A 27,678-nucleotide genomic window follows, 5' to 3' on the forward strand; every position below is an offset into this window, starting at 1 on the left:
AGTCTGCACGAGATTCTCCCTCTCCCTCTTCCCCTCCCCACCCCACTCACTTTCTCTCTATAAGTAAATAAATAAAATCTTTAAAAAAGAAGGGAAGGGGAAGGGAGCTTCCAGAAGAGGTGAGGGTTAGGTCACCCTCTTCTTAGCACTCATTCATGGTCTCCCAGCCCTTGACTCCTGACCAGTGTCCAAGCCTGGGAGACACAGGCCATGCAGCGGGGGTGGTCCTGTGCGTGCTGCAGACTTCTGCCGGCAGCGAAGCCGTCAGCGTCAGGGACAGACTGTGAGCATGACAAACATCGTGATGACGCCACGACCAAGGATGGCCAGGTGAATTCAGCAGGAGGCACAGCCCAGCTTCCGCGAGCCTCTGGGGTTCGGCTCCACCACGGGACCCCCACCTGACAGCACTAAGTGAGCTTTAACTGCTGGTCCTTCAAAGCCTCTTCATGTTTTTACATTTATTTTTAAATTTACATACAATAAAATGCACTCTCTCTGTTTAAAGTTTCTACAACTCTTGACAAATGCATACAGCCATGTAAACACCACAATCAAAACACAGAACAGTTCTAAAACCCCCCAAAATTCCCTCCTGTTGCCCCTTTGGAGTCACCCCCACCCAGTCCAGCAACCAGGAGTCTCTTCTCCATCCCTATCACTTTGTCTTTTGCAGAAAGTCATTCAAATGGAACATGCAGCATGTCAGCTTGTCAGACTGGCTACTTCCAGTTGACAGAATGCGGTAAACTCAGCAGAGTTGTTGCTCTTGCATTCATAGTGTGTTCCCTTTTTACTACTGAGTAGTACTCCACTGCACGGGTGGAGCGCACGTCGTCATCCGTTCACCTGCTAAAGAACATGCGGGCTTGTTTCCAGTTTTCAACAGTTATGCATAAAGCTGCTATAAACATTTGCATACCCGTTTTCACCTAAACGCATGTTTTCAGTTCTCTTGGGTCAATAGGAGGGGGATCGCTGGTTCGTGTGGTAGCTGTATGTTTAACTTCATCAGGAACTGAGAAACTGCTTTCCACAGAGGCTGTACCATCTTGCACACACTGCCCCCAGCAATGAGTGAGAAGCTTGGCATCCTTGCCAACCCTGTGTCAGTTTGGATTTCTTCTATTTTAGCCACTTCCACAAGTGCGTAAAGGTGTCTCATTATAGTTTTAATTTGCATTTCTTCAATGACTAATTGGAGATGTTGAGCATCTTTTCATGAGCTTAATAGCCATCTGTATACCTTCTTTGGTGAAGCGTGTGTTCAGATCATTTGCCCATCTTTTTTTCAAAGCTGTTTGTTTTCTTATTGATGATTTTTGAGAGCTCTTTATATGTTCTGGATGCAAGTCCTTTGTCAGATATGTGATTTGGCAATATTTTCGTCTGTGTGTGGCTTGTCTTTGCATTCTTAACAGTGTGCTTCTCAGAGCAAATGTTGTCCTCCTAACACTTCTCAGTTTGTCCAATTTATCTTTTTCTCTTTTATTGATCAAACTTCTGGCATTGGATCTAAGAACTCCTAAGGCTACACAGATTTTTCTGTTTTTTTCTAAATAGCATTTTATTTACGGGAAAGTTTGTTTTTTTAAAGATTTATGTAGAGAGAGACTGTGTGCACAAGATGGGAGAGGGGCAGAGGGAGAGGGAGAGAGAGTCTCAAGCCCACTCCCCACTGAGCATGGAGCTGATGCAGGGCTCGATCTCACAACCCTGAGATCATGACCTGAGCATCAAGAGTCAGATGCTTAACCAACTGAGCCACCTGGACACCCCCCTTTATGGGAAGGTTTAAGCTACAGCTTCAATTTCCTTAATAGATGTAGGACTATTCCGGTCATCTTGAGCTGACAGTTTGCAGGAATTAGCCCATTTCATCAAAATTGTCAAGTATACAGGCTGAACTTGAAGTCAGGGTCCCCCCACCCTGCTGTTTCACTTTCTCTCATACGCCATCTTCTCTCCTTGTTTTCTCACCAAACTCTTGAGACGGAGGTTCCTACGAGCACAGACAAAAGCTAGAAAGGGCAGGCGCAGATCAGCAGTGACAAAACTAGAAGCGCGGTTCTCCCACCGGCTGTGGACCAGGGACTCTGGAGACCCAGGCTGCCCAGGGCCTCACTGGGCTGGGCCGGGCGGACAGGGCAGAAGCGAGGCCCGGGGTGGAAACGGGGGGTTTGCCAGAGACGCTGCACAGGAAGGAGATAGGAGGTCAGGTGCCAGGACCCAGACGTGTGCCGAGCTGGAGGCTCAGGAGAGGCCGAGAAAGGCCAGGGGAGTGTGTGAGAAGTCAGGAAGGAAGCGGGCCACGAGCAGAGAAAGCACGCGTGTGAGGTTATTTCTGTGAACGCTGAGCCCTGTCCGTGCTGACACTAGGCTTAGGCCAACTCAGCGCAGAGGTACTGCCCCAAACTCTCCAACTGTTTCCCAGCCCCGACCTCCACGGGGTCACGGAGCAACGACGCCCGGGCCACCGGAGCCCCCGTGAGGGGCCTCACCCGGGCTAGAGGTGCCCCCTCCCCGCGGCAACATCAGCCCCAAGTGTCGGGCGGGGAGCAGCCGGGACCCACCTCAAGAGGCGGGAAACCTAGAAATACTCCAGGAGGTATCTCAAGGAGCCTTCCTCCGCAGCCCAGAGGAGGGATAATCAGGGGATTAAAAATTACCGTGCTTGTCTAAAACAGTTATTTTGCTAAAAAATAACCATGCTGTACTGCAGCAACGCCTTCCTGGAAGAGTAAGAAACGGCTGAAATCTCAACCTGCAGTAGCTAATGAGTCCCCAGGGCTGCCCCACTGGGAGCTTAGCACGAGGAGAAGCCTCTTTTCTCTGGTGCCTCCACTCCACAGTGCCGTCTGGCTTCCGAAAGCTCTCAACTGGGTGAGCCCTTGTGATCGCGGGTCTGTGTCACCTTATCTTACTGCAGTGCTCGATCTGCTCACGCACTGGGCGCGCTGGATGGAGTGCCCCCCGCGCGCCTGGGCCGGTGAGTGAGCAGCAACCCCCACCGGACCCCGTCCTGGACTCCGGAATCAGCTGTGCTCCATCCAGCACGGTGTGCTGTTTCTCCGTGGTCGACAGGGTGAAAACAAAGTGCTGACTTACTGATCGTGCCCGGCCCTGTTCTTCGCCTCGGAGCGCAGCACTGAGCAAGACAGCGTCCTGTCATCACAGAGCTTATCACGGGGATGGGGGACTGGGGTGAGGAAGAAACAGGATTGAGGGGCATCAAGGAGGACTCTGGGGAGGGGCCGCGTCACCTGAGGGATCTGCATAAGCAGGAGCCAGACATGGAAAGTTCCAGAAGGAAGTGAGGCTGGAGGCCCCGAGAGGGGAATCAAGGTCTGCAGCGGGAGACGCAGAAGGTCACAGCGGACACAGCCCGCTGATGGAGAGACAGTGGGAGCTGAGGTCGAGAGCAGGGATGGGCCAGGAATCCCACCGTGCGGGCCTTCTGTGGCCACGCCCCACAAGGTAGGCCCCCATGGCAAGGCATCGAGCAGCCCCCCAGTCCCCGGGTGCCGTGGCCTCTGGGTGGCGTGTGGAACTGAGCATGTCTGCAGCTTGCGGCCTCTCCACCTGACCAAGGGAGCTGCCTGGACGAGACCAAGAGGCCATGGGTGACAGGCCAGGGCGTGCGAACCCAGTGCCAACCGTGCCCACGGGGGAGATTTTCAGACCCAGTGAAAAAGTCAGTGCTCAGAGGCAGTATGAGAAAAGATCATACATCCTGGCTCGTCGAACTCAGGAAGCCAGAGATGAATTTGGCTGCACCCCCCCGCCCCCCGCAGAGACCAACAGAACGTTGGGGAAAGCACACCACAGGAAGAGGGCACGTGGCCGGGGCCCCCAGAATTTCTGCCTGCCGACCCATCCGGCTGCAGGGTCTGCACTCAGACCCCTACAGACAGTAAGGCCACCTGGGCCAAGCTCCTCTCTTGACTTCTCCTTGTTGTGAGCTGAACAATGTCCCCCAAAGTCTTGTCCTCCTGCAACCTCAGACCTGACCTTATTTGGAAGTAGGGTCTCTGCAAATACATCAGTTTGACCCTGTAAGAGAAAAGGACACGGCACTGCAGTGTTGCAGCTGCAAACCAAGGAGCCGCACGGATCGTCGGGGGCCACCACCAGCCAGGAAGACGCAGGGGGGCTCTTCCCTCGCCCTCCGGAGAGGGCAGCATCGCGCCGTCACCTTGACTCTGGACTTCCGGCCTCCAGAACCGGGTGGGGGTAAACACCCGTGGTTTTAAGCCACCGAGGCAGTGGGAGCCTGTGAAGACACTCCATTTGCAAAACGTCTGAAAGTTCTGCTGTGACGTCATAGGGAAGAAATGGCTTTGGTGGCAACAGTGAATGTGAAAGAAGCATTGCCGACCCAAAATAAATGCCTCCCCAGGAGGCGGGCTTCTATACACACCCCAAGCCATGCTCAGAATGCACTCGTGATTTAGAAATAAGTCAGGTGTATGGTTTTTTTTAAGTAGTTTCCACGCTGGAGCCCAATACGTGGCTTGAACTCAAGACCCCCCAGATCAAGACCTGACCTGAGATCAAGAGTCAGACGCTTAACCGACTGAGCCCCCCAGGCGCCCCAAAAGTCGGGTTTTTATGTCCTCGCCACGTCTTGTCCCAACCACAGCAATTCCTACAAACCTCAGCCCAAGGCTTGGCGCCCTTTCTGAGGGTCAGGAGCTCTGCGGGACGGGAGAGGGGTGATGGACGGGGACGACTTGACTGCTTGGGACACACAGACGTGGCTTGAATGTCTAGTCCTGGTTCTATGCCTGATGCTAGTACAGCTGTGAGTCCGAGCGTCCCCGTTCACCCCTCCTAAGCTGTTCCAGGCAATGGTTTGCTACGCCACTTCCCAGCCCCTAGGAAGAAAGAAGCTTTGGCTCCACACTCGTGGATACCAGCCGCTTCCTCGGTCCTGGCTCAGCTCCTGTCACCACACGGCATGTGAAAAGATGCCGAGTCTCTGGCACCCGATCCACTGCCCACCTCCTTTTCTAGAAAACACAATGCCCAGAAGTCCTGGGTGCTTTAAACTTCCCTACATATGTTCATGTACTTTAATTTTATGTTCATTTTATGTAACATCACCAATAGGTGTGCCGTTCACTTTCCCAATGAAGAATCAAGGAGAATGACAAGTCGTTGGAACGCCCAAGACCACCCAGCAGAAGGGGGAGGGCTGAAACCTGCACTCAATTTCTCCATTTCTCTTCCTTGTGCTTTTTGCATTGGGCCACACCGACCCACCGCTCTTCCTATGGGGGAGTGAGAACAGTTTATTAAAGTACCCTTAGGATGGGGTGCCGCACTGGGCATGACACAGTGGGCTTAGCACCCACCGCCCTGCCTGCTAAGGACTCCCCATCAAATAAATTGCTTAACCCTACCTGGCAAAGAGCTTAGAAAAGAAAACTATTTCAGACAGGCACAGGGGGTCTTGCCCTAACCTCACCCCATCTCACCTCCATATCAGTCAGTGTTTCCGTGAGAATTGGCTCATGCAGTTACGAAGGCTGGTTAAGTCCAAGATCTGCACGGCAGGCCGGCAGCCTGGACACAGGAAAGCTGATGCTGCAGGTCCAGTCCAAAGGCCACCTGCTGCAGAATTCCCTCTTGCTCAGGGGAGGTCAGTCTTTTGCTCTATTCAGGCTGTCAGCTGATTAGATGAGGCCCACCCACATTATGGAGGACAATCTGCTTTTACTCAAAGTCACTGACTTATATTTATTTTATTTTTTAGTTATTTTTTTAAACCCAGCATAGTTAACATAGTGTTATATTAGTTTCAGGTGAACAATAGAGTGATTCAACAATTCTCTACATTACTCAGTGCTCATCGTGAGAAGTGTGGTCTTCATCCCCTTCACCCTGTTTCACCCATCTCCCCCACCTCCCCTCTGGTGACCACCAGTTTATTCTCTAGAGTTAGGAGTCTGTTTCTTGGTTTGTCTCTTTGTTTCTTTTGTTTCTTAAATTCCACATAGAAGTGAGATCATATGGTAATTGTCCTTCTCCGACTGACTTATTTCACTTAGCATTATACTCTGTATCTCCATCCATGTTGTTGCAAATGGCAACAATTCATTCTTTTTTATGGCCAAATAATATTCCATCGTATATATACCACATCTTCTTTACCCATTCATCTGTCAATGGACACTTGGGCTGCTTCCGTATCTTGGTTATTGTAGATAACGCTGCTTTAAACATCAGGGTGCCTGTATGTTTTCCAGTTAGTGTTTTCATATTCTTTGGGTAAATAACCAGTAGTGGAATTACTGATCATATGGTAGCTCTAATTTTAATTTTTTGAGGTATGTCCATACTGTTTTCCAGGGTGTCTGCACCAGTTTGCATTCCCACCAACAGTGCATGAGAGTTCCCCTTTCTCCACATCCTCACCAACACCTAGTTTTTCTTGTGTTGTTGATTTTAGCCATTCTGACAGGTGTGAGGTGATATCTCATTGTGGTTTTGATTTGTGTTTCCCTGATTATCAGTGATGTTGAGCATCTTCTCATGTGTCTGTTGGCCATCTGGATGTCTTCTTTGCAAAAAATGTCTGTTTATGTCTTCTGCCCATTTTTAATTGGATTGTTTTTTGGGTGTTAAGTTGTAAAAGTTCTTTATATATTTTGGATACTAACCCTTTATCGGATATGTCATTTGCAAATATCTTCTCCCATTCCATGGGTTCCTTTTAGTTTTGTTGATGGTTTCCTTCACTGTGTGGAAGCGTTTTATTTTGATGAAGTCCCAGTAGTTTATTTTTGCTTTTGTTTCCCTTGCCTCAGGAGACATATCTAGAAAAATGTTGCTGTGGCCGAGGTCAGAGACATTACTGCCTGTGGTCTCTTCCAGGATTTTTATGGTCCCAGGTCTCACATTTGTCTTTAATGCAATTTGAGTTTATCTTTTATATGGTATGAGAAACTGGTCCAGTTTTATTCTTTTGCATGTCGCTGTTCAGTTTTCCCCAAGCCATTTATTGAAGAGACTGTCTTTCCCCCCATGGATATTCTTGCCTCCTTTGTCAAAGGTTAATTGACCATATCATCATCAGTTTATTTCTGGGCTCACTATTCTGTTCCATTGATCTATGTGTCTATTTTTGTGCCAGTACCATACTGTTTTAATTACTACAGCTCTGTAATATAACTTGAAATCTGTAATTATGATGCCTCCAGCTTTGTTTTTCTTTTTCAAGATCGCTTTCTCTCTTTGGGGTCTTTTGTGGTTTCAGACAAATTTTAGGATTGTTTGTTCTAGTTTTGTGAAAAGTTCTATTGGCATTTTGATAGGGATTGCATTAAATGTGTAGATTGCTTTGGGTCATAGAGACATTTTAACAATATTTGTACTCCCAACCCCTCAGCATAGAATGTCTTTCCATTTGTGTCTTCTTTAATTTCTCTCACCAGTGTTTCATAGTTTTCAGAGTACAGGTCTTTCACCTCTTTGGTTAGGTTTATTCCTAGGTATTTTATTATTTTTGGTGCAACTGTAAATGGGATTATTTTCTTAACTTTTCTTTATGCTGCTTCATTATTAGTATAGAAATGCAACAGATTTCTGTATATCAATTCTGTATCCTGTGACTTTATTCAATTCATTTATTAGTTCTAGCAGTTTTTTGGTGGAGTCTTTAGGGTTTTCTATATATAGTACCATATCATCTGTAAATAGTGAAAGTTTTACCTCTTCCTTACCAATTTGGTTGCCTTTTATTCCTCTTGTCTGATTGCTGTGACTAGGACTTCCGGTACTATGTTGAATAAAAGTGGTGAGAGCGGACATCCTTGTCCTGTTCCTGACCTTGAGAAAAAAGCTCTCAGTTTTTCCCCATTAAGGATGATGTTTGCTGTGGGTTTTTCATAGATGGTGTTTATTATGTTGAGGTATGTTCCCTCTAGACCTACTTTGTTGAGGGATTTTATCATGAATGGATGTTGGACTTTGTCAAATGCTTTTTCTGCATCTATTGAAATGATCATGTGGTTCTTATCCTTTCTCTTATTGATATGAGGTATCACATTTATTGACTTGTTAATGTTGAACCACCCTTGCATGCTGGGAATAAATCACCCTTGATCATGGTAAATTATTTTTTAACACATTTTTGGATTTGGTTTGCTAATATTTTGTTGAGGATTTTTGCACCTATGTTCATCAGGGATATTGGCCTGTAGTTCTCTTTTTTTGTGGCGTCTTTATCTTTTTGGTATCAGGGTAATGCTGGCCTCATAGAATGAATTTGGAAGCTTTCCTTCCTCTTCTATTTTTTTCTTAATTAGTTTGAGAAGAATAGGTACTAATTCTTCTTTAAATGTTTGGTAGAATTCACCTGTGAGGGCTTCTGGTCCTGGTCCTTTGGTTTTTTGGGAGTTTTTTTGATTAATGATTCAATTTCATTGCTGGTAACCAGCTGTTCAAATTTTCTATTTCTTCCTGATTCAGTTTTGGGAGATTATATGTTTCTAGGAACATATCCATTTCTTCCAGGTTGCCCAATTTGTTGGCATGTAATTTTCCATAACATGCCCTGATAATCCTTTGTACTCCTGTGGTGTCAGTTATTTCTCTTCTTTCATTTCTTATTGTGTTTATTTGAGTCCTTTTTTTGTGAGTCTGGCTTAACTTTTATTGATTTTGTTGATCTTTTCAAAGAACCAGCTCCTGGTTTCATTGATCTGTTCTGTTTTTGGGGTGGGTTTTTTTGTTTGTTTGTTTGTTTTAGTTTCTATTTTGTTTATTTCTGATCTAATCTTTATGATTTCCTTCCTTCTACTGGTTTGAGGTTTTGTTTGTTCTTCTTTTTCTTTTTAGGTGTAAGATTACATTGTTTATTTGAGATTTTTCCTGCTCTCTGAGGTGTGCCTGTATTGCTATAAACTTCCCTCTTTGAACCACTTTTGCTGCACCCCAAAGATTATGGACCATTGTGTTTTCATTTTTCATTCGTCTCCATGTATTTTTAAATGTCCTCTTTGATTTCTTGGTTGACCAATTCATTGTTTAGTAGCATGTTATTTAACCTCCAAGTATTTGTGTTCTTTTCATATTTCTTTCTTGTGGTTGATTTCTAGTTTCATAGAGTTGTGGTCAGAAAAGATGCATGGTATGACTTCGATCTTTTTGAATTTGTTAAGACCTGTTTTGTGGCTTAATATGTGATCTATTCTGGAGAACGTTCCATGTGCCCTTGAAAACAATGTGTATTCTGCTGTTTGAGGATGGAGTGTTCTGAATATATCTGTTAGATCCATCTGGTGCAATGAGTCATTCAAAGCCACTGTTTCCTTGTTGATTTTCTGTTTACATGATCTATCTATTGACATAAGTGCGGTGTTAAAATCCCCTATTCTTATAGGGGATATTCTTATTGTATTCTTATCGATTGCTTCCTTTATGTTTGTTATTACCTGCTTGGTGTATTTGGGTGCTCCGATGTTGGGTGCATAAATATTTACAATTGTTATGTCTTCTTGTTGGATTGTTTCCTTTATGATTATATAATATTCTTCTTCGTCTCATGTTACGGTCTTTGTTTTAAAGTCTATTTTGTCTGATATAAGTATTGCTACCCTGACTTTCTTTTCACTTCCATTTGCATGATAAGTGCATCCCTTCACTTTCAATCTGCACGTGTCTTTAGATATGAAAAGAGTCTCTTGTAGGCATCATATAGATAGGTCTTGTTTTTTCTATCCATTCTGTCACCCTATGTCTTTTGATTGGAGTGTTTAGTCCATTTACATTCAAAGTAATTATTGATAGGTATGTACCTATTGCCATTTTGCTCCTTGCTTTATTGGTTGTTTTTGTAGTCCTTTTCTCTTCCTTTCTTCTCTTGCTCTCTTCTTTCATGGTTTGCTGGATTTCTTTAGTCATATATTAGGATTCCTTTCTCTTTATTTTTTGCACATCTATTACTGGTTTTTGATTTGTGGTTACTATTAGGCTTGTATATAACATCTTACACATATAGCAGTCTATATTAAGCTGATGGTCGCTTATGTTTGAACTCATTCTTTACTCTTCTCCTCTCTCCCCGCCACACATTTTAGGTAGATGGCATCAGACATTACATCCTTTTATTTTGTGAATCCCTTGACTGATTTTTATAGATATACTTATTTTCGCTGCCTTATACTTCCTACTGTTCTTCTGCTTATGGTCTTTCCTTTCCATTCAAAAAGTCCCCTTTAACGTTTCTTGTAGGGCTGGTTTAGTGGTCATGAATTCCTTTAACTTTTGTTTGTCTGGGAAAGTCTTTATCTCTCCTTCTATTCTGAATGAGAGCCTTGCTGGAGAGAGTATTCTTGGCTGCAGGTTTTTCCTTTCAGCCCTTTAAATATATATCAGTCTACTCCCGTCTGGCTTGCAAAGTTTCTGCTGAAAAATCAGCTGAGAGCCTTATGGGGTTTCCCTCGTATGTAACTGCTTTCTTTTCTCTTGCTGCTTTTTAAATTCTCTCTTGATCACTGCATTTTGCCATTTTAACTACTATGTATCTTTGTGTTGACCTCCTTGGGTTGGTTGTGTTGGGGGCTCTCTGTGCCTCCTGGATCTGGATTTCTCTTTCCTTCCCCAGATTTGGGAAATTTTCAGCTATCATTTCTTCAAATAAATATTCTGCCCCCTTTTCTCTCTCTTCTCCTTCTGGGATCCCTATCATATGATGGTTATTATGCTTGATGGTGTTGCTGAGTTCCCTGTGTCTATTCTCATTTTGCATAATTATTTCTTCTCTCACTGCTCAGCTTGATTACTTTTTATTACTCTGTCCTCCAGGTTGCTGATCCGTTTTTCTACTTCCTCTTCTTACTATTTATTCCAGGTAGTGTATTTTTAATTTCATTTATTGAGTTCTTCATCTCTGACTGGTTCTTTTTTATGTTTCCTATCTCTTTTTGGGGGGTCTCACTGAGGTCCTCCACTCTTAAGTCTAGCGTGTGTCTTTACAACCATTACTTTAAATTCTCTATCAGGAATATTACTTATCTCCACTTTGCTTAAGTCCCTTGCTATGATTTGGGACATATTCCTCTGTCTCCTCATTCTGTCTCTTGCGTTGTCTGTTTCTCTGTGTTAGGAAAGTCAGCTCCATCTCCTGCACTTGAAAGTAGTGGCTTTATGAAGAAGAGGTCCTGCAGTGCGATGTCTGTTCCCCAGAACCTGGTGCTTCAGGGGGTGTCTCCTATGTGTGTTGCCCCAGGGGTGTCCTCCCATTGTGGCTGGGATGTGTTTGCCTTCAGTCCTGTTGTCTGCGATGGCTCCCTGCCTGTTGTGGGCAGAGTCTGGTGCCCGTGGTGTTAGTGGGCTGCTCCGGGGCTGCCTTGGGCTGGAGTTGAGTCAGACCAGGCGTTTGCCAGAGATGCAGTAGCACCAAACTGCAGGCCCTGTCCCTGTGTCGTCCCCGGAGAAGCTTCTGTTCGTGGGTGGGGCCTGCAGTCAGACCAGCTGCCTGCCCTCAGCCCACTGCTGGGGTCACAGTCAGACGGGTGTGTGCTTATCTTCCCCTCTCCCTGGGGCAGGACTCACTTTGGAGTGGTGCTGAGCCTTGTCTGGGCTGCACGCACACTGCCAGGCTTGTGATACTGCTTTGGATGGGTTTTACAGGGGTGTATTAGAGGTGGAGGTGCTCTGGAGAATGCAGGGGTGAGGCACAAGGTGCCAGCAATACACTGTGGGAGGGGACCTGCAGCCGCCCAGGAAAACCCCTGTGGAGGCTGGGGTAGAAGGGGCAGGTCCGAAGATGAGTGTGGGGGTGGGGCCTGCTGTTAGCAAGCTAGGTGGACAGTGTTGGTGCTGTCCTGGTTCCCACAGGTGTCCTGTATCTAGGCCGGGGGTGGGAGAAGGAAACACTCCTACCAGCTCTTTTGCTCTTGGAGAAGTCTCATAAAGACCCCTGCCCCTCCAGCACACATTCTGAGATTAGTAAATAAACCTCCCTCCCATGTACCCCAGGTGTTTTTCAAACTGCTGCTTCTGTACTCATCTCAGAGGAGCTGTTTGTGTTCTGTGGCAGGGACTCAGCTTCCCCACCCTTCTCTTAGGGCCAAACTCGCTAATTTTTAAAATTCCAGGTGTTAAGCCCCACGGATTGTAAGAACTGGCAAAATTAGGCCCCTCTGGTTTTCAAAGCCAAGTACAATGGGGATTTGTCTTCCCGGTACAGGTCCCCCGGGCCCGGGGTTCCTGGGCTGGGGTCTGCTCCTCTTCCATGCCTGCGCCCGCAGGTCCCTCCCTCCTGCGGACAGTGTCGGGCCAGTTTGGTTCCCAGCTGTGTCTCCGCCCAGCCTACCCTCTTCAATGTGGACTCCTGTCTACATTTAGCTGTGGAGAGTCTGTTCTGCCAGTCTTCAGGTCATTTTCTGGGTCATTTATGCTGACGTGGGTGTTATCTAGGTGTCCCCATGGGACAAGGTGAGCCCAGGATCCTCCTACGCCCCCATCTTCCCTGGAAGTTCCTCAAAGTCACTGACTTATTTGTTAATCTCATCCAAAAACACCATCACAGGAACATTCAGCATAATGCTGACCACATATCTGGGCACCATGGCCCCATCAAGCTGATGCAGAATTAACCACCCAAACCCCCAGTAGCCGGGACTGTTACAGGCTCTGGGCTGTGCTGGGCCCTGGCTGGGGGGCACGGCTGAACAGCAGGACAGAGTTACGGCCCCAGCAGGTCCTCTTCTCATGTGAGAAACCATCGTGAATCTTGGCATCTGTCAAGGAGCTCATTTTAGGAAGGAGGCCGCCCTAAAATAACTTGGAAAAAGTGTGTGATCCAGCCTGCTCCACTTAGGGGCGAGGACCCTAAGGACCAGAGGAGAAAAAAGGCCCCCAGGACACTCTGCCCCCACAGAGCACAGGGTGCCACTGTCACAGGAACGGCAGCGGCCCTCCTTATGAATGGGGACTCCCTGAGCTTGGGCTGCCAGGAAGAGGCCCCACAGAAGGATGCCCAGGCCACGCGTCACCCGAGCAGGGCCCAGGGTGGGACAGATGACCTCATGGCAAGAGCGCGTCCGCAGCCCCCCTCACAGCTCTCGCCACCTGTACGTCCGCAGACGGCGCAGAGCCTGCACTCGCGGAAAGGGCATCACGTGTGTCTCAGGAACTTGAGTTTGGGTCCTGGCTTTGCTCTTGACCATGTGATGTTGGGCAATCTCTTTGCCCCCTTGGGCCTCAGTTTCCCGATGTGCAAAATCAGCCCACTGGGTTAGACTGGCATTTCTGAACACAGGAGAGGAATGGCCCGCATTTCAGATTTCCCAGCAGAGTTGTCAAAACGCAAGGGGACACAGACCCTGCGCTGCATCTGCTAAATCAAAACCAGAGGGGAGCACTGCTGGGGCCAGTGGAGAGCGACCCCTCTGTCCAGTTCTACAAGCATCCCGGAGAATGTTAACACGTCAGGCCACCTGCAGCATCCCCAGACAATCAAGGCCCAACGTATGAGTCTCTTTGGGAACTAGAGACCCAAGCCATCTCTGACTCTTACCTACAGATTCTACTTCACGGAGATGCCACTTCAAATCTCTGCAAATACAAACGTCCAACCTCGTAGCCTCCATCTATAGACTCTAATTCGAAAACATAGCCTTGATCTGAAAAGTTCGTCCCAGCTCAGAGCACGTATGTGAAGGATGCGCAGGAACGGGCAAGGAGTCCCGCTGGGGTCTCTGGGACACGTGCGTCATGAGAGGGGAGGCTTCTGCTGCTTCTGCTGTGAAATAGAAAACGCGATGCTGTCCTCTGCCCCCGCTCCTCATGCCGAGCTCCTGAAATCCTCCTCCTCTCCCCAGTACAAGGGCGCCAGGAGCATCCTTTGTTCTAAGGAGGCAACTGCGGGTGGGCTCCTGGACCAGGGCTGGGTGCCAGGAAGCCCAAGCCATGACTGGAGGCTTGGGACTGTCAGCCCCACCCCCACCCTCCGGAAAGGGGAGAGGGTGGGCGTGAATTAGGAGTTGGTCACATCTATGTGAGGAAGCCTCCATAAAATCCCAGTAGTTTGGGGTCCAGAGAGCTTCCGGACTGGCGAGCACATCCACACTGATAGGCTGACACACCCCAACATCACAGGGACAGACCCCCCAGACCTCACCCTCTGTATCTCTTCATCTGGCTATTCATCCGTATCCTTCATCACATCCTGTGAAAAACCGAGAAAGGGTTTCCCTGAGTTCTGTGAGCTGTCCTAGCAGATTGGTCAAACTCAAGGAACCTCCGATTGGTAACCACATTGGGCAGAAGTTGTGGGTCACCCGGGGACCTACCTACTACTTGCTGTTGGCATCTGAAGTGCGGGGCGGTCTCGCGGGACCAAGCCTGTGGGATCTGCACTGTCTCCGGGTAGACAGTAGCAGAACGGAGTGAAACTGTAGGACGCACAGCCGTGCAGGAGGACCTCCATCCATCAGGTGACCAGAGTGAAGTGTTGTGTGTGAGAAGGAGGAGAGCCTCCACAGGGGGGAGGAAAGGAAGTTTTTCTTCTACAGCTGCATCCCCCACACCTGGATCAGGGCCAGGCACACAGTACATATCTACTGAATGAATGAACGAATGAATGAATGAATGAATGAGTTTGCCTGTCTTTGTATCCCTGGCCTAGCATTTGCGACAGCTGGTAAATCGATGCATGAACAAAGCTGAAGGATTTCTAAACTCCTCAAGACACTTCCACAAATACTTCATCGGCTCATCACAACCATCCAGCCAGCACTCCCTACAGACAAGGCGGGGGCGTCCTGCTACCCCGCACGGTCTTCCCAGGTGGGGATGTGCGCGCTGAAGGGCAACTTTTCTCTGCACCAGTGTTGGAGCCCGGGGGAATCTGGTGTCGGGGAGGGTGGTCCCCCGAGGCAGGTCCCAGATTCTGGGCCTCTGTCCAGACCCGCCAATTAACTAGCGATTTACCCACACTCAGGAGTGTGTAAGGATACTCTACCTTACAAAAAAATTATTTCAGGTGGTTTATCAGAGCTATACAAAATAGTGGAAAATCAATGAAAATAAAAATTAGGGCCAGAAAAGAATTCAAACCCGAATAAAATGAAAAGGTTGCAAGGGGGAAACACTCCCTTACCCACACGGAGACCCTAGGATCCCGAAGAGCCAATGATCCGGATCTCTGCTTCCCCAAAGCAAGTGTGGAAAGAGAAACCCGTGGCAACGTCCATAAAAAGTGGTGCTTGCTCGTCAGAGAAAACCAACTGCCCCCCAACACACACACCTAAAACTGCTTACTGCACTGATCTTAGCACAGAAAGGACTTGGACTTCTGACCATAGCCTCCCTCAACAACGGCTGAGAAACAGCACAAGCGTGTGGCCTGGCAGAAACACCGATGGCGAAAGCAGGCTTTACGTGCTTCCGTAATCTCCCCCAACCTACCTCCCCGCGAGGGGCTGCTGCGGTCGGCACGCAGGCAAGAGGAGTCTGGGGTCTCCAGCAAAGGCCAGGCTTCTCTCTCCTGCCTGGATGTCCACTGTCCTTCCACCCAAAGGTGAGTCTCCACTTACCGCCCCCCCCAGATGCCTCTCGGCCCTTCTCTCTCCTGCTCTCCAAAGAGTGCGCCACCTGGCCCTCCTGCCCGCTGGCTGCTCATCACCTTAGGCCAAGGGGAGGCGCCGTGGGAGACCACAGGGTCCTAGCGGGGTACCTAGTCCCCGTTCGTTCCCTTCCCGCTGGACGGGGCTCGGGGTCTCTGCTCCTCCAGCCAGGGACTCCCCCAGCCCCATGGTAACTGCCCCCTCCCCTCGCCCCTTCAGACCTGGGGTGGGAGCCACCTCCCTCGGCCACACCGGCTCTGTCAACGACCCTGCAAGCTCTCCTCGATTGCCCCTGGGAATGTGCCCTCTGTCTTACCAGGACCCTAACCGAGGGAGGAGCCAAGGGACCTCAAGAGCAGGCCAGCTGCCTTTCCTAACAATCGAGTACATACAAACTCTGGATACATGGCAGCATGTGAGCGGATGGCTGGTCCCAGCCATAGAGCACGGAATTATTTCACCTGGGAGATTTCCGAAGCAAGTAGTACTCGTGACTGGTTGCTCTCCTGCTCGGCAGAGAGTTTTGTTTGCTCCAACCCGTCATTCTGCTGTGGAATATCCGGCTTTGAACAACACAGCCCACCCCCCACCACGAATTCTCCAGGCTGAAGTATTTATAAGGCGTACCCCTAAGTAACTGACCAATGACCTGCTCTGGGCAGTTACCGGATATACACAATTAAACTTTGCAGGACGTCTGCTGATTTTGGTTTTATTATTTTTTTTTAAGATTTTTTTTCATTTATTTGACAGCACAAGCAGGGGGAGTGGGAGAGGGAGAAGCAGGCTTTCCACGGAGCAGGGAGCCCGATACGGGACTCGATCCCAGGACCCTGGGATCATGACCTGAGCCGAAGGCAGATGCTTAACGACTGAGGCACCCAGGTGCCCGAGTCTGGTTTTAGAACAAGGTTTCAGACAATGGCTGAAAGAGGCGTCTATTAAGACCACGCCGGGACACCTGGGTGGCTCAGTCGTTAAGCGTCTGCCTTCGGCTCAGGTCATGATCTCGGGGTCCTGGGATCAAGCCCCGCATCAGGCTCCCTGCTCAGCGGGAAGCCTGCTTCTCCCTCTCCTACTCCCCCTGCTTGTGTTCCCTCTCTTGTTATCTCTCTGTCTCTGTCAAATAAAAAAAAAAAAGACCACACCTCACTTATGACCAAGAGGAGAAGAAGGAAGATGAATCAGCAGCATAGAGAACATGCTCTTTATTTAAAAACAACAGTGGGGCACCTCGGTGGCTCAGTCGTTAAGCATCTGCCTTCGGCTCAGGTCATGATCCCAGGGTCCTGGAATCGAGCCCTGCATCAGGCTCCCTCCTCGGCGGGAAGCCTGCTTCTCCCTCTCCCACTCCCCCTGCTTGTGTTCCCTCTCTCACTGTGTCTCTCTCTGTCAGATAAAAAATAAAATCTTTTTTAAAAATAGATAAATAAAAATAAAATAAAACAACAGCAAACTCCAGAGCAAGGAGGCAGGCATCAAGATTACCCAAAAGGTGCTCCAAATCTCTGAGCTTAGGGTAAAAAAGGAAGAGGGGCTAGAACACAGCTGCCTTACTTTGTTCGAAATGGATAAGTGGCCCGGCCGGAGGCCACCTTGACATGCGACACGAAGCACCGGCACACGGAGTTCACACAGCTTCGTGTCCACAGAAGGGCCGGCAACAGGTGCATTCCTGCAAGAAGTTCGTACAAGTGATCCATGAAGATGTACAAACACCTGACACCCAGTTGCTCCCCACGTACAACACTGATCTGAGAAACGCAGACCCACGGATTTAAGGAAGAGACACATGGAGTCTAATAGAGTACCACCAACTTAATGACGAAGTCCTCCCAGTTTGAAACGTGATGGGCCAAGTAGCGCTTTAGGAGGAAAACGGAACCCGGTCAATCATTCGTTTCGGCTACTGCCACGTGGGGGGTCACTGAGCGGGGCCGGCCCAGAACGTTCGGCTTCTCTCCAGTCGGCCTTTGCCGTTCTCAAGGAAGGAAGTCTCTGGGGAGTCCTCCTGCTTCTGCCTTGGGCCCACCACCTCTGCCCGCTCAGCTCCCCCACACCCCCGTCCTCCTACAGCCGACAACTGGCTGGAGCCCAGCCGAGCGCGAAGGGCCGATGGCCTGGATGGAAGGGACTTGGGAGCCAACCTCCCTGCTAAAATCAGCAGACCTGCTGGTGCACAAATCAGCCAGCAGCCCCTCAGGGACTGGAGCCAGGCTACTCCCCGCCACCCTGTGTCCGGTCCCAGTCCAGGAATCCCGAAGGCACCCAGGCGCCTTGCTGGTCTGCCTCGGTATGGACACCGTCTGCCCCAGCCTCTGGCCGTCGGCCGCAGACCGGGAAGAGAGGTCTGGGTGAGGTCACTGGACAGCTCCCTGCTCTCCTCCCAGACCCAGAAATTATAGGCCAGACTCCCAGGCCGATACTCCTGCGTGGCGAGAAGAGCCAGCGAGTCAACAATTTCATGAAAGTTTCTCAACCGGCGGACAGGCTAAGGAATGCAAATGCAGGTAACAACGAGATATTATTCTGTACCTATCAGACTGAAAGAGAAATTTAATTGTGCTGAGTACACTGCTATCAGGGAGGCAGGGAGAATGGAACCCCACCCACTGTTGCTGAGAATGTGAACGCGTGCAGCCTTTAGAAAGCAGCCTGGTGGGGGCGCCTGGGTCCCAGGGTCCTGGGATCGAGCCCCACATCGGGCTCCCTGCTTGGCGGGAAGCCTGCTTCTCCCTCTCCCACTCCCCCTGCTGGGGTTCCCTCTCTCGCTGTGTCTCTGTCAAAAAATGGATAATAAAAAAAAGAAAGAAAGAAAGAAAGAAGCCTGATAATACAAATCTGCACAGCCTGCACCCAGCAACCCCCCCCAGGGATCCAGCTCACTGAAATGAAGCAGATGTCCAAGCAAAACACGGGCAAAACCCTGGAAACACAGTGAGTGCCCATCAGTAGGAGGAGGACGGGATCGGGCCGTGGCGTGTGTGCAGCCTTGGGTCCGAGCCACCGCTGAGCCTAACCTGGAGGGGCTTCCTGGCTGCAACTCAGTGAGAAAAGCAAACTGCAGAGAAATGGAAAAACAAAACCAAGACACACCCTTAAAAAGTATTCGTGTTTGTAAACGAGCATGAGGGATCCTATGAAGGACAAATGCCAGGCTGTTACCGCTGGTGCCCCGAGTACGGGGTGGGGGATGCTGGGGGGCACTGTGGCTGGAGGGAGCAGTTACACAAAACAGCAAGAAAAACCAGTTTAAGTCATGGTAAAAAACACAGAATGTGTGATGTAATTCCATATAATTCCATTTATGTACAATTATGCACACGTATGTTCACAGAAAGAGATGTGAAAGTCCTCACTGGACGGCTTCCTCACACCATTCCCATGCTGTTTGCATTTTTATAATAAGCATAAAATATTCATATAATCAGGAAAATACCCCGCAAAGCTGTTTTACTAGGGTTTTTTATACCCCCTGCTTTTCTAACTATTGTCACTCCAAACGCACTTCCAACCAAATAAACCACATCATAGCAGCTGCTGACTGCACCAGGCTCACTGTTCATTAGTTTTGAGCTGTGTGCATGTATGTGCATGTGTGTGCCTGTGTGTGCATGCCTGCCTACCTGTATGTGTGCATGTGTGTGTGCATGCCTGTCTGTGTGTGCATGCCTGTCTGTGTGTGCGCATGCCTATCTGTGTGTGCGCATGTGTGCATTCACATCTGCACATGTATGTGCATGTGTGCATACCTACCTGTGTGTACATGCCTGTCTATGTGTGTGCATGTGTGCATGCCTGGCTTGTGTGCATGCGTGTGCACGTGAGCGTCTGTCTCTGTGTGCATGCATGTACATGTGTGTGCGTGTCTTCCTGTGGTGTGTGCATGTGCATGCATGTGCATGCCTGCCTACCTGTGTGCATGTGTGTCATATCTCCCTCTCGCTCGCTCGATCTCCAGCCCACCGCCATCTGAACAAGCACACGGAAAGCTGAGGACCTGGCACCAGAAGGACCCTGTCAAGCCGGCGTCTATACTGAACACATGGACTCCACACCTCCTGCCTCACTTTGCCCGAGGAGTCCAGACCCTCAGCTGGGCCGGTGGGGAGCCGTGCTGGGCCCGGTGGTACCAGTGGGGTGCTGCACCAGAGAGCCAGGGAGTCTTCTCCTCAATTATGATCTCAGGAGCTAGGTTCTGACAAATCTTTTCCTCGCCTCTTATTTCCAGGACGACGGTGTATCCGACCTCTGAAACCCCACGTGAACAGAAAACTGTTCCAATCTGCTATAAGAGTTTTGCTGTTGTGGCTACTTAAACTGGAACAGTCCTCCTTCCATGCTCCCCACGCCCTCCCCAGCCCCACACGTGCCAACGCAACAGACTGAGTCCCAGAGCCAAAAACAACCAAACTCAAGGGTAGCGGGGTCAGGGGCCGCCTTCCCAAGTAAGACAGCGGGGCCGGGCCACTGGGCTCTGGCACTTATCTGCATATGGTTTTACGTAAACGTATATGTGGGCCTCAAGAGGCCTAATCCCAAGTGCTTAGGATTAAGTGGGTTAGTCTGTGCAGCTTCTCAGAAGCATGCATCCTGTGAGCCTCCCTGCTTGGTCAGGGTGCAGGGACACCTCTGCCCACTGACGCGCACAGCTCAGGCAGGAGATCCCTGGCCCACGCCCCAGACATAGCATCCCGAGCAAGGTTCCCCACTCAGCCCGCAAGGATGCCCCAGCCTCAGAAGCTGTTGCCGTGTGGCCGGCGTGGCCGCCACCCTGTGTTAGGAAATGCTCTTTCAGGACACTTGGGTTGTGTGCAACGCAGAGCTTCAGCTGTCCCCCCCACGCACACACACACAGCACTTGGGGCCCACAGAACAGCACTTCTGTAGACAATTACATGTCATACCTGTGGCCCATGTAGCCCATGTGAACACCTGTGGCCCATGTGAACACCTCAAGGGCAGGAGCCACACCTCGCTTACTGGAAATTTCTGCCAATTCAAAGGCCTCAAAGATTCCGTGAAGCACAGGGTACACACTCAGTCCTCCTCCACTTGGATTTGCAACGCGAGAGAATAAAAGCAGCGCAGGGCAAGCCAGAGACGGGCAGTGAACCAGCCCCCCCCGGTGGAGAGCCTCCCCGGCGGATGCTGCATCTGGGGCTTCGGACCGGGGAGAACTGATGGTTTTGCAATGAACAGAGGGGCCCCTGGGGGTTTCTTTGCTTGGGCCAAGTTTCCCCCTGAGTTTCTGTGAAGCCAAACGAAGCCAAGTAGAGAGAACCCTACTGGGTTGGAGGTAAATGTGCAGTTCGTTATTCATCCAATAAATGACATTGAGCATCTATTATGTACCAAGATTTCAGGTATATACTGGAAAATAGGTATATGTTGGTGTATTTTTTCCTATATCTACTGTATCAAATTGCCACGAACGTCACGGCTTACGTGGAGGCAAGAATTCTGAAACGGGTCACACAGGGCTGAGATCCGGTATCAGCAAGGCTGCCTTCCTTCTGGAGGCTCCGGGGGAGAATCTGTTTCCTCACCACATCACCCTGGCCCTCCTGCCTCCTTTGCCAAAGGCCCTTCATGGTTACATTGGGCCCAGCAGAAAACCCCTTCCCCATCTCCGTATCCTTAATTTAATCCCATCTGCAAAGTCCCTTTCGCTACATAAAGGAACACAGTAGCAGGCTGTGGGGCCGTTATCCTTCCTACCATGCCCTGTGCACAACATTCAAGGGAAGCCCGCCCACTTCCGGGCTGGCTGCACGGGCCAGGCATGCAGAAAGAAAGAAACTCAAGGAACAAGGGACCGCAGATTATTCACACTCAGGGTAAATCACCACCTCTGGGCCTGCCATTCCCCTCACTAACAGAGGGGCTGAGAAGCTCCTGGCTCCTCCCGCCCCGATCACGATCCCACTGCCTACTGGTGGGCAGGTGCCCTGTGTGCTGAGAGCTCAGGATGCCTGCCACCTTCCTCAGCTCCGTGACACCCCGGGGCATGGGGGCTAGGCAGTGCTAAGCTCTGGATCTGAGCTTACAGGAGGTAGAAACTCCCACTCGCAGGCTGACCAGGAGCCCCAGGCTGCAGTTCAGCACCACAACTAGGGGCTGAGCCAGGATCCTTATACCTGCGTCTCCTTGGGAAACCTCCCAGGGGAGGGGGGGAATGCAGATATTCCTGCGAAGATCCCCTTAACGAGCTAATGAGCAAACCTCTCCCTGAGCCCCAACACTGCTCTTTGCCCCTAAATGGCTCTGAAGACTGAGGATTGCCTATTCCTGTCTCTGGTGCCAACAGACATTTGATGAATGAGCACTGTACGATCTTTCCTTTGGTGAACTCACCCCTTCCCCCTCGTTCCACCACCACCTCTAGACTGATAACTCCCGGCCGGACATCCGCGCTCCCTCCCCACCTTCCTCCAGACCTCAAGGTCAGCATGCCCAGAAAAGAGCTCATCAACATTCCTCTCCAAAAGCCCCCGCCCGGCTCTGTGACCGGCACCCCTCAGAGGGGTTCAAAGCCTTCAGTGACTTTTAAGTCATTTCTTATCCACCTGCCACTGATGCCCGGAGCCAGCCTGACCCCCCAGACCCTGCCCCTGCGGGCTCACTGTGCCAATCTGGGAGCACCGACTGATGCTCTGACATCTCCTGACAGGCACTTCCTGTCCCCGCACTGGCTGCTTCCCACCTGCTTTCTCTCTGACCACTCGACCACCCAGCCACAGATGCTGGGCTCTGGGGGGCTCAGCCCATCAGCCTTTGTCTTCTCTAGGACTGGGGTTACCACACATTTTCCCTAGTTGTTTTTTTAGTAGACTTTATTTTTTGGAGCGGTTTTAAGTACACAGCAAAACTGAGTGGAAGACACACAGATTTCCCATAGACTCCCGGTCCACCTATGCACAGCCTCCCCGTTATCAATGTCCCCACTAGAGTGGGGCATTTGTTCAATTGATGAACCCACATCAACATACTAGAAGTACCCGAAGTCCACAGCTCACATGAGGGTTCACTCCGGGTGCCGTGCATTCTGAGGGTCCGGACACAGGTCTAATGACAGGTGTCCACCATTATAGTGTCACTCCGAGTAGCTTCTCGGCCCTCGCAATCCCCCATGCTCTCCTGTTCACCCCTCCCTCCCTTGACAGTGGGCCACCCCTGATCTTTTCCGGCCCCCACAGCTTGGCCTTTTCCAGAATCACACAGGATGGAGCCTTTTCAGACTGGCCTCTCCTGCTTAGTAACAAGCATTTAATTTTCTTCCCTGTCTTTTCATGGCTTGGTAGCTCGTTTCTTTCAAGTTCTCCCAGGTGTCTGAGCTACACCTTCTCCTGGGGCCTCTGAGGCAGCTCGCTGCTCTGGTTCCTGTCCTGACCTTCAGTCTGGGGTGGCAACTTCCTGCCACCGCGCTGGCCACGCCGAACCAAGTCCCCACCAGCAATCCTTAGCCACCTTCTGCTTACCCGAGTCCCCCAGCCCACAGGGCTGCAGGGGATCAGACATTCCTATTCCACCTCGGTCCCTACTCAGAGATCATACTCTGTGGACAAGCCACGCCAGACTCCTGACGAGTTCTCTCGAATGCATCCTGACCGTCTGGACTAATCCGTCCGTCCTTCGCCTGCCATCCATCTGTCTGGATGCTCCGGCCCACATAAAGGCCACCTCTCCGTGATGCCCCCAGTCAGATGAGGCCTTCACTGGAACCTCCATCGCAGACCTCAGATGAAAGATCCCTGTCTTTCTCTGCACATGTCCTGAATGTCCCAGCAGTGACTGACCAATGGGTGCTCAGTACATAAGCATAAACTTCAACACGACCAGTTTGCCCGAGGACTGCCCGCACAGGGCTGAAAATCCACCGTGCACAGCCAAGGGCGAGAGATGGTCTGACTGAGGAACTAAACACGGCCCAGGCTCTCTTGTGCATCTCCCACGGCCTCCCACCTCCTTCAGGGAACGGGAGATTCCTCCGGCTGGCGGGAGTGAACGGGAGTGGGTTTGGCATGTGCCTGTGTTTAGGTGTCCAGGCTGGAATGGACGGCAACACGGGGTAACCACAGGGGCTCCGAGCATGCCGCCACCTGCCAGACCGGGCCAGCCCCGCGGCAGGACCTCCATCGGGCCTCACTGCCCACCGTACTTTGGAAATGGGCACATGGGAGCACAGAGATGGTGTCATGCAGCCCAGACTTCAGAGCGGGTTGGAAACGCTCCGGGGCTGGAGGCCCCGTGTCACCCGAGCCTCGTCCCCCTAGTGGCGGCGGGTGACGCTGCAGCCTGGGGGAAGCGCCGGTCTCGAGCTGACCGCGAGGCGGTCGACAGGGTCAGGGGTCCGCGCCGGCAGCCAGGAGAAACTTAACTACCGGACAAGAGCAAAGACAGCCGGGCAGGGGTCCTTAGGATGCCCTTCTCCTCCCCAGAGTCATAGAGTTCGCGTCAATGCAACACACGCGCCCAGGCGGGCATCGGAGCTGAGGGGCCCTTGGACGCCGTGCGCCCCACGCCCTCTCCCGGCTTCTGGAGTCCAGCTCCACAGCCGCCACACCGGTTCCAAAGTACCGGGAGAGGTGCTCACAGTCTCCTCCACACAGCAGCCAGGAGTGGACTTGGGTCCTGCCTCTGTGGGACTTCCGGTGGCAGAGGTCCCAGGGTCACCGGGCTCTGCCACAGTCCAAACACCACACTTGGAGTCACACGGCCCCACCAACACCCACCAGCTTCGGAGACTCCGGGGTCCCTTGTTGCCCGGGCTTGCCCCACGCGCCCCGAGCCTCCGGCCACAGCATGCAGGCTGCCGGCCTTCACGAAGGCAGGCTCCCCCTCGTTCACCAAACCTGCCGCTCCTGGCCTGGCTTCCGCGACTCACGGGCCTGCCCAGGTCACTGCAGTCGAGCTGACCTGCGGGGGTCAAGCAAGACCGGGTTATGTGTGCATCTTACTGCCCCGTATCTAGTTCTCTAATGTAGATGAGACAGGAACCCCATCCAAAAGATTCTGCGGCTAAGATGCTCTGTGGCCACCGCCGCCCGGAGCACCTGCTCAGACGCCGCGTTTTCCCCAGCGCACTGCTGTGCCCTCCAGGGCCGGCCTTGTCTTGCTCCTTGGTTCCTGGGTGACGGCTGTGGAACGAGGAAGTGCGTTTGAGGACAGGCCTGTACGAGCTACAACCAGAGTGCGCACTCCGCACGCACATGCCTGCCGCCACCAGCAGGGCACAGACAGCCTGCAGGTGCGTCCAGGACCCGCCTCGGAAGAGGGCCGCTTCCTGACTTGTGTGTTCAGCTGCCCGGACAAGCGTCCCTTCAGAGTCCTCTCGGACTTTACCGCCCAGAGCAGCGCCTGTTCACAATGTCCCCCTTCTCCTCCTGCCTAAACCCCAGAGGGCCAGGCTTTCTGTGCCAAGATGAGGCACCAACCACGTCTCGCTTTCCTTCCATCGGAGCTACTCGTACACGTGCGGTTCTAGGACCACGAGAAATCAGAGACACTGATCATTCTCCTTAAAAACAAACAAATGGGGGCATTGGGGGACTCAGTTGAGGATCCGACTCTTGATTTCGGCTCAGGTCATGATCTCGGGGTCGTGGGATCGAGCCCCGTGTCCGGCTCCGTGCTCAGGGGGGAGGCTGCTTGTCCCCCTCCCTCTACTCACACGCTCTCTCTCTAAGTAAATACATCTTTAAAAATAAATAATAAAAACTGACAAATCTCTAGCTACAGAGCACAGAGAGCTTGGAACGGTTCCCGGGAGGCGAGCCACAGCAGAGGGGAGCAGCAAGACGTGGCCAGGGCCGTGCTGGGGGGCAGGCGGCCCAGGAGCAGTCCGGCTTGGCCACGCACTCCTGTGTGACCACAGGCAAACCTTCTGTGCCTCCACCTCCCAACTGAAAAGCAGATAACTCTAGGATCTACATAACAGAACGCAGAGGACATGGGGTCCCTGCCTATAGAACGGGGCCCGGAGGGGTCAGCGCTCCACCAGCACGACTTCCACGGCGATGCCCACGCTCCACGGAACGGCACAAAACAGCCACATAGGCCAAGCATCGCTGACACATTCCCGTGTCCAAACAGCACAACCGGCCCTCTTGCCCAAACCACAACCCCAGGGGCAGGAATCGTCGGAATTGGGTGACTCGCATGCACCCGGGAGTTTGAGACCCGCTGATCTAGAACAACCGGAAGGAAACCCAGACGCAGGGGACAAACAGCTGGTACAGCAAGCCATGGGAGCAACAAGCAGCAGGCTTCCCAGGGTGCTGTCTCTCACCGACTGCGCACTATCCGACGGACAGACGGACGGACGGACGGATGGATGGACAGCGACCCACAGGCCTCTCCACGGGTGGAGTGCAGCTGCTTAGCCTTCTCGACAAATCAACCAGCACTGCCCGGATTCGCCCCACCGACACCCCGGTTGTTTTCCGTTAACTGCTCCTGCGGAAGGAAAGCGGGAGCCCGGCGGTCTCGGGAAGCCTCGGTGGGGACAGGCCAGTGTCCCGTCCCGGGACAGAGGCCAGAACGTGACAGAGGAGACAGCAGGAGTGCTGGGGGCAGCGGCCCGCAGCCTCTGACAGCCGGCCCCCGTTGCTGGGGAAAGGCGCCCGCGCTCCAAATAGGCCCGGGGATCCTGCAGAGGCCCCGCGAGACTGTGCGCTCAGCACGTCTCCCCCCCACACATCACGATGTGGATGCGTGCCTGGCTTCCTTTGGGGCCTGAGAACTCGGGCTCCTGGGCTGTGCTGGTGGCCGCACTGGGAAACCAAGGAGGGAAGGTGCCCACAAGGCCCCGAGTCTCCACGGACAGGACCGGGACGGAGAGCCAGGAGGCACTGTCTAGGGTGGCTGCAGTCAGGGCGCCCCGGGGGCCTGGGAAGAGGACAGCGTCATTGAGTAAGAGTGGGGACCCCAGAGGGGCCAGCGGGGGATGGGTGCTGCGCAGGTCCAGGGGGCACAGGTGGTCATGTTTGGGCACTATTCCCGGGAAATGCCTGGCGGGCGGGGCGGGGGGCCTTCCTATCCGCTCCCCTCCCCTCATAATGGCGCCCAGCCCGTCCTGCCCGGGGCTGAACCCCTCACCAGGCAGCAGGTGCCACAGGTCAGGGCAGCGGCCGGGGGCACCCGGGTCACCGGGAGGCTTCGCCCAGGCCCGGACCCTCCCCTTGGCGTGAGAACCCTAACCGCGGCGCCACACCCCAGCGACACTGGAGCGAGCCTCAGAGGCCCACGGGAACGGCACCTGCCTGAGCAAGGAGGCAAACACAGCACCAAGTAAAGTAATTCAGAGTGACCCTGACCGAAAGTCAACGGTTTCGCAGGAAACCGGCCACCTCAACCCGTCCTCACGCTGGTCCTCCCTCCTCCACCGTCAGATCTGCCGCCCGGGAAATGACAAGCAGGGGCCTGCAGCCCACCCCAGCCGTCCCTGCCCTCCCTCGAGCAATGACATGCACAAAGGACATCTTGGCAGCTGGTGGACGACGTCCCTTGGGCTCAGAGCCCCCAGCACCCCTGGTTCACAACGGTGGGCGGGGCCCGGAAAGCGTTTCCGAGTCACCTGGCCCCCCGGCCCCTCCCAGCCTGGGCACAGACACCACCAAGCACAGGGCAGCTCGGAAAGGCACTGGGGATGCTGAGGGGTAAATAAACGGCTCAGAGGATCGCCGGACGGGGAGGCAAAGGGCTCTGAGTCTGAACCTCCAGAGCACAAGGGGCCCCCAGACGCCGTGGACACCAACACCATTCGCAAAGAAGCCGCTCCTGTCAAAGTGCCCGTCGCACCTGTTGCTCAGGCTGGGAGCACTGAGGCGCTACAGGGAGGCGGGGGGCAGAGCAGAAAGGGGCCTCAGCTGTCCCTACAGATGGAGAAGCAGAGCCCAGAGACTGCACTGAGGCCGTGGGTGCGAGCCAGCACACACGCACGTGACAAGGCCCGGGGGCTCCAGCCGCTCTCACACCAGCACACCCTGCTCATCTAAGCCCCCCACTCCCACACAGACCCGGAGGGCTTGGGGGGCCGGATGAGGGGACCCCCCAGGAGTCACAGCCCCCCACTCCCACACAGACCCGGAGGGCT

At 52.1% G+C, this 27,678-nt stretch overlaps 1 protein-coding gene across 8 annotated transcripts in view; it reads right to left on the minus strand.

The window, feature by feature from the left end:
* CNIH3 (cornichon family AMPA receptor auxiliary protein 3) overlaps positions 1–27,678 on the minus strand; it is a 127,746-nt gene that overhangs the window by 58,219 nt on the left and 41,849 nt on the right. For 2 of the 8 annotated variants that reach the window (XR_004298069.1, XM_032393952.1), the window contains exon 1: positions 17,139–18,294. The exons of the other annotated variants lie outside the window; for them this stretch is intronic. Coding sequence is in view for 1 of the 2 variants with exons in the window: in XM_032393952.1 (XP_032249843.1) it covers positions 17,139–17,375 (237 nt within the window). In the remaining variant the exon portion in view is untranslated. Of the gene's footprint in view, positions 1–17,138; positions 18,295–27,678 lie in introns of those variants that run through there. 8 annotated transcript variants of the gene reach the window in all.

Source organism: Phoca vitulina, unplaced genomic scaffold (assembly GCF_004348235.1).
Source record: "Phoca vitulina isolate PV1807 unplaced genomic scaffold, GSC_HSeal_1.0 scaffold78, whole genome shotgun sequence".
Classification (NCBI taxonomy): Eukaryota; Metazoa; Chordata; class Mammalia; order Carnivora; family Phocidae; genus Phoca; species Phoca vitulina.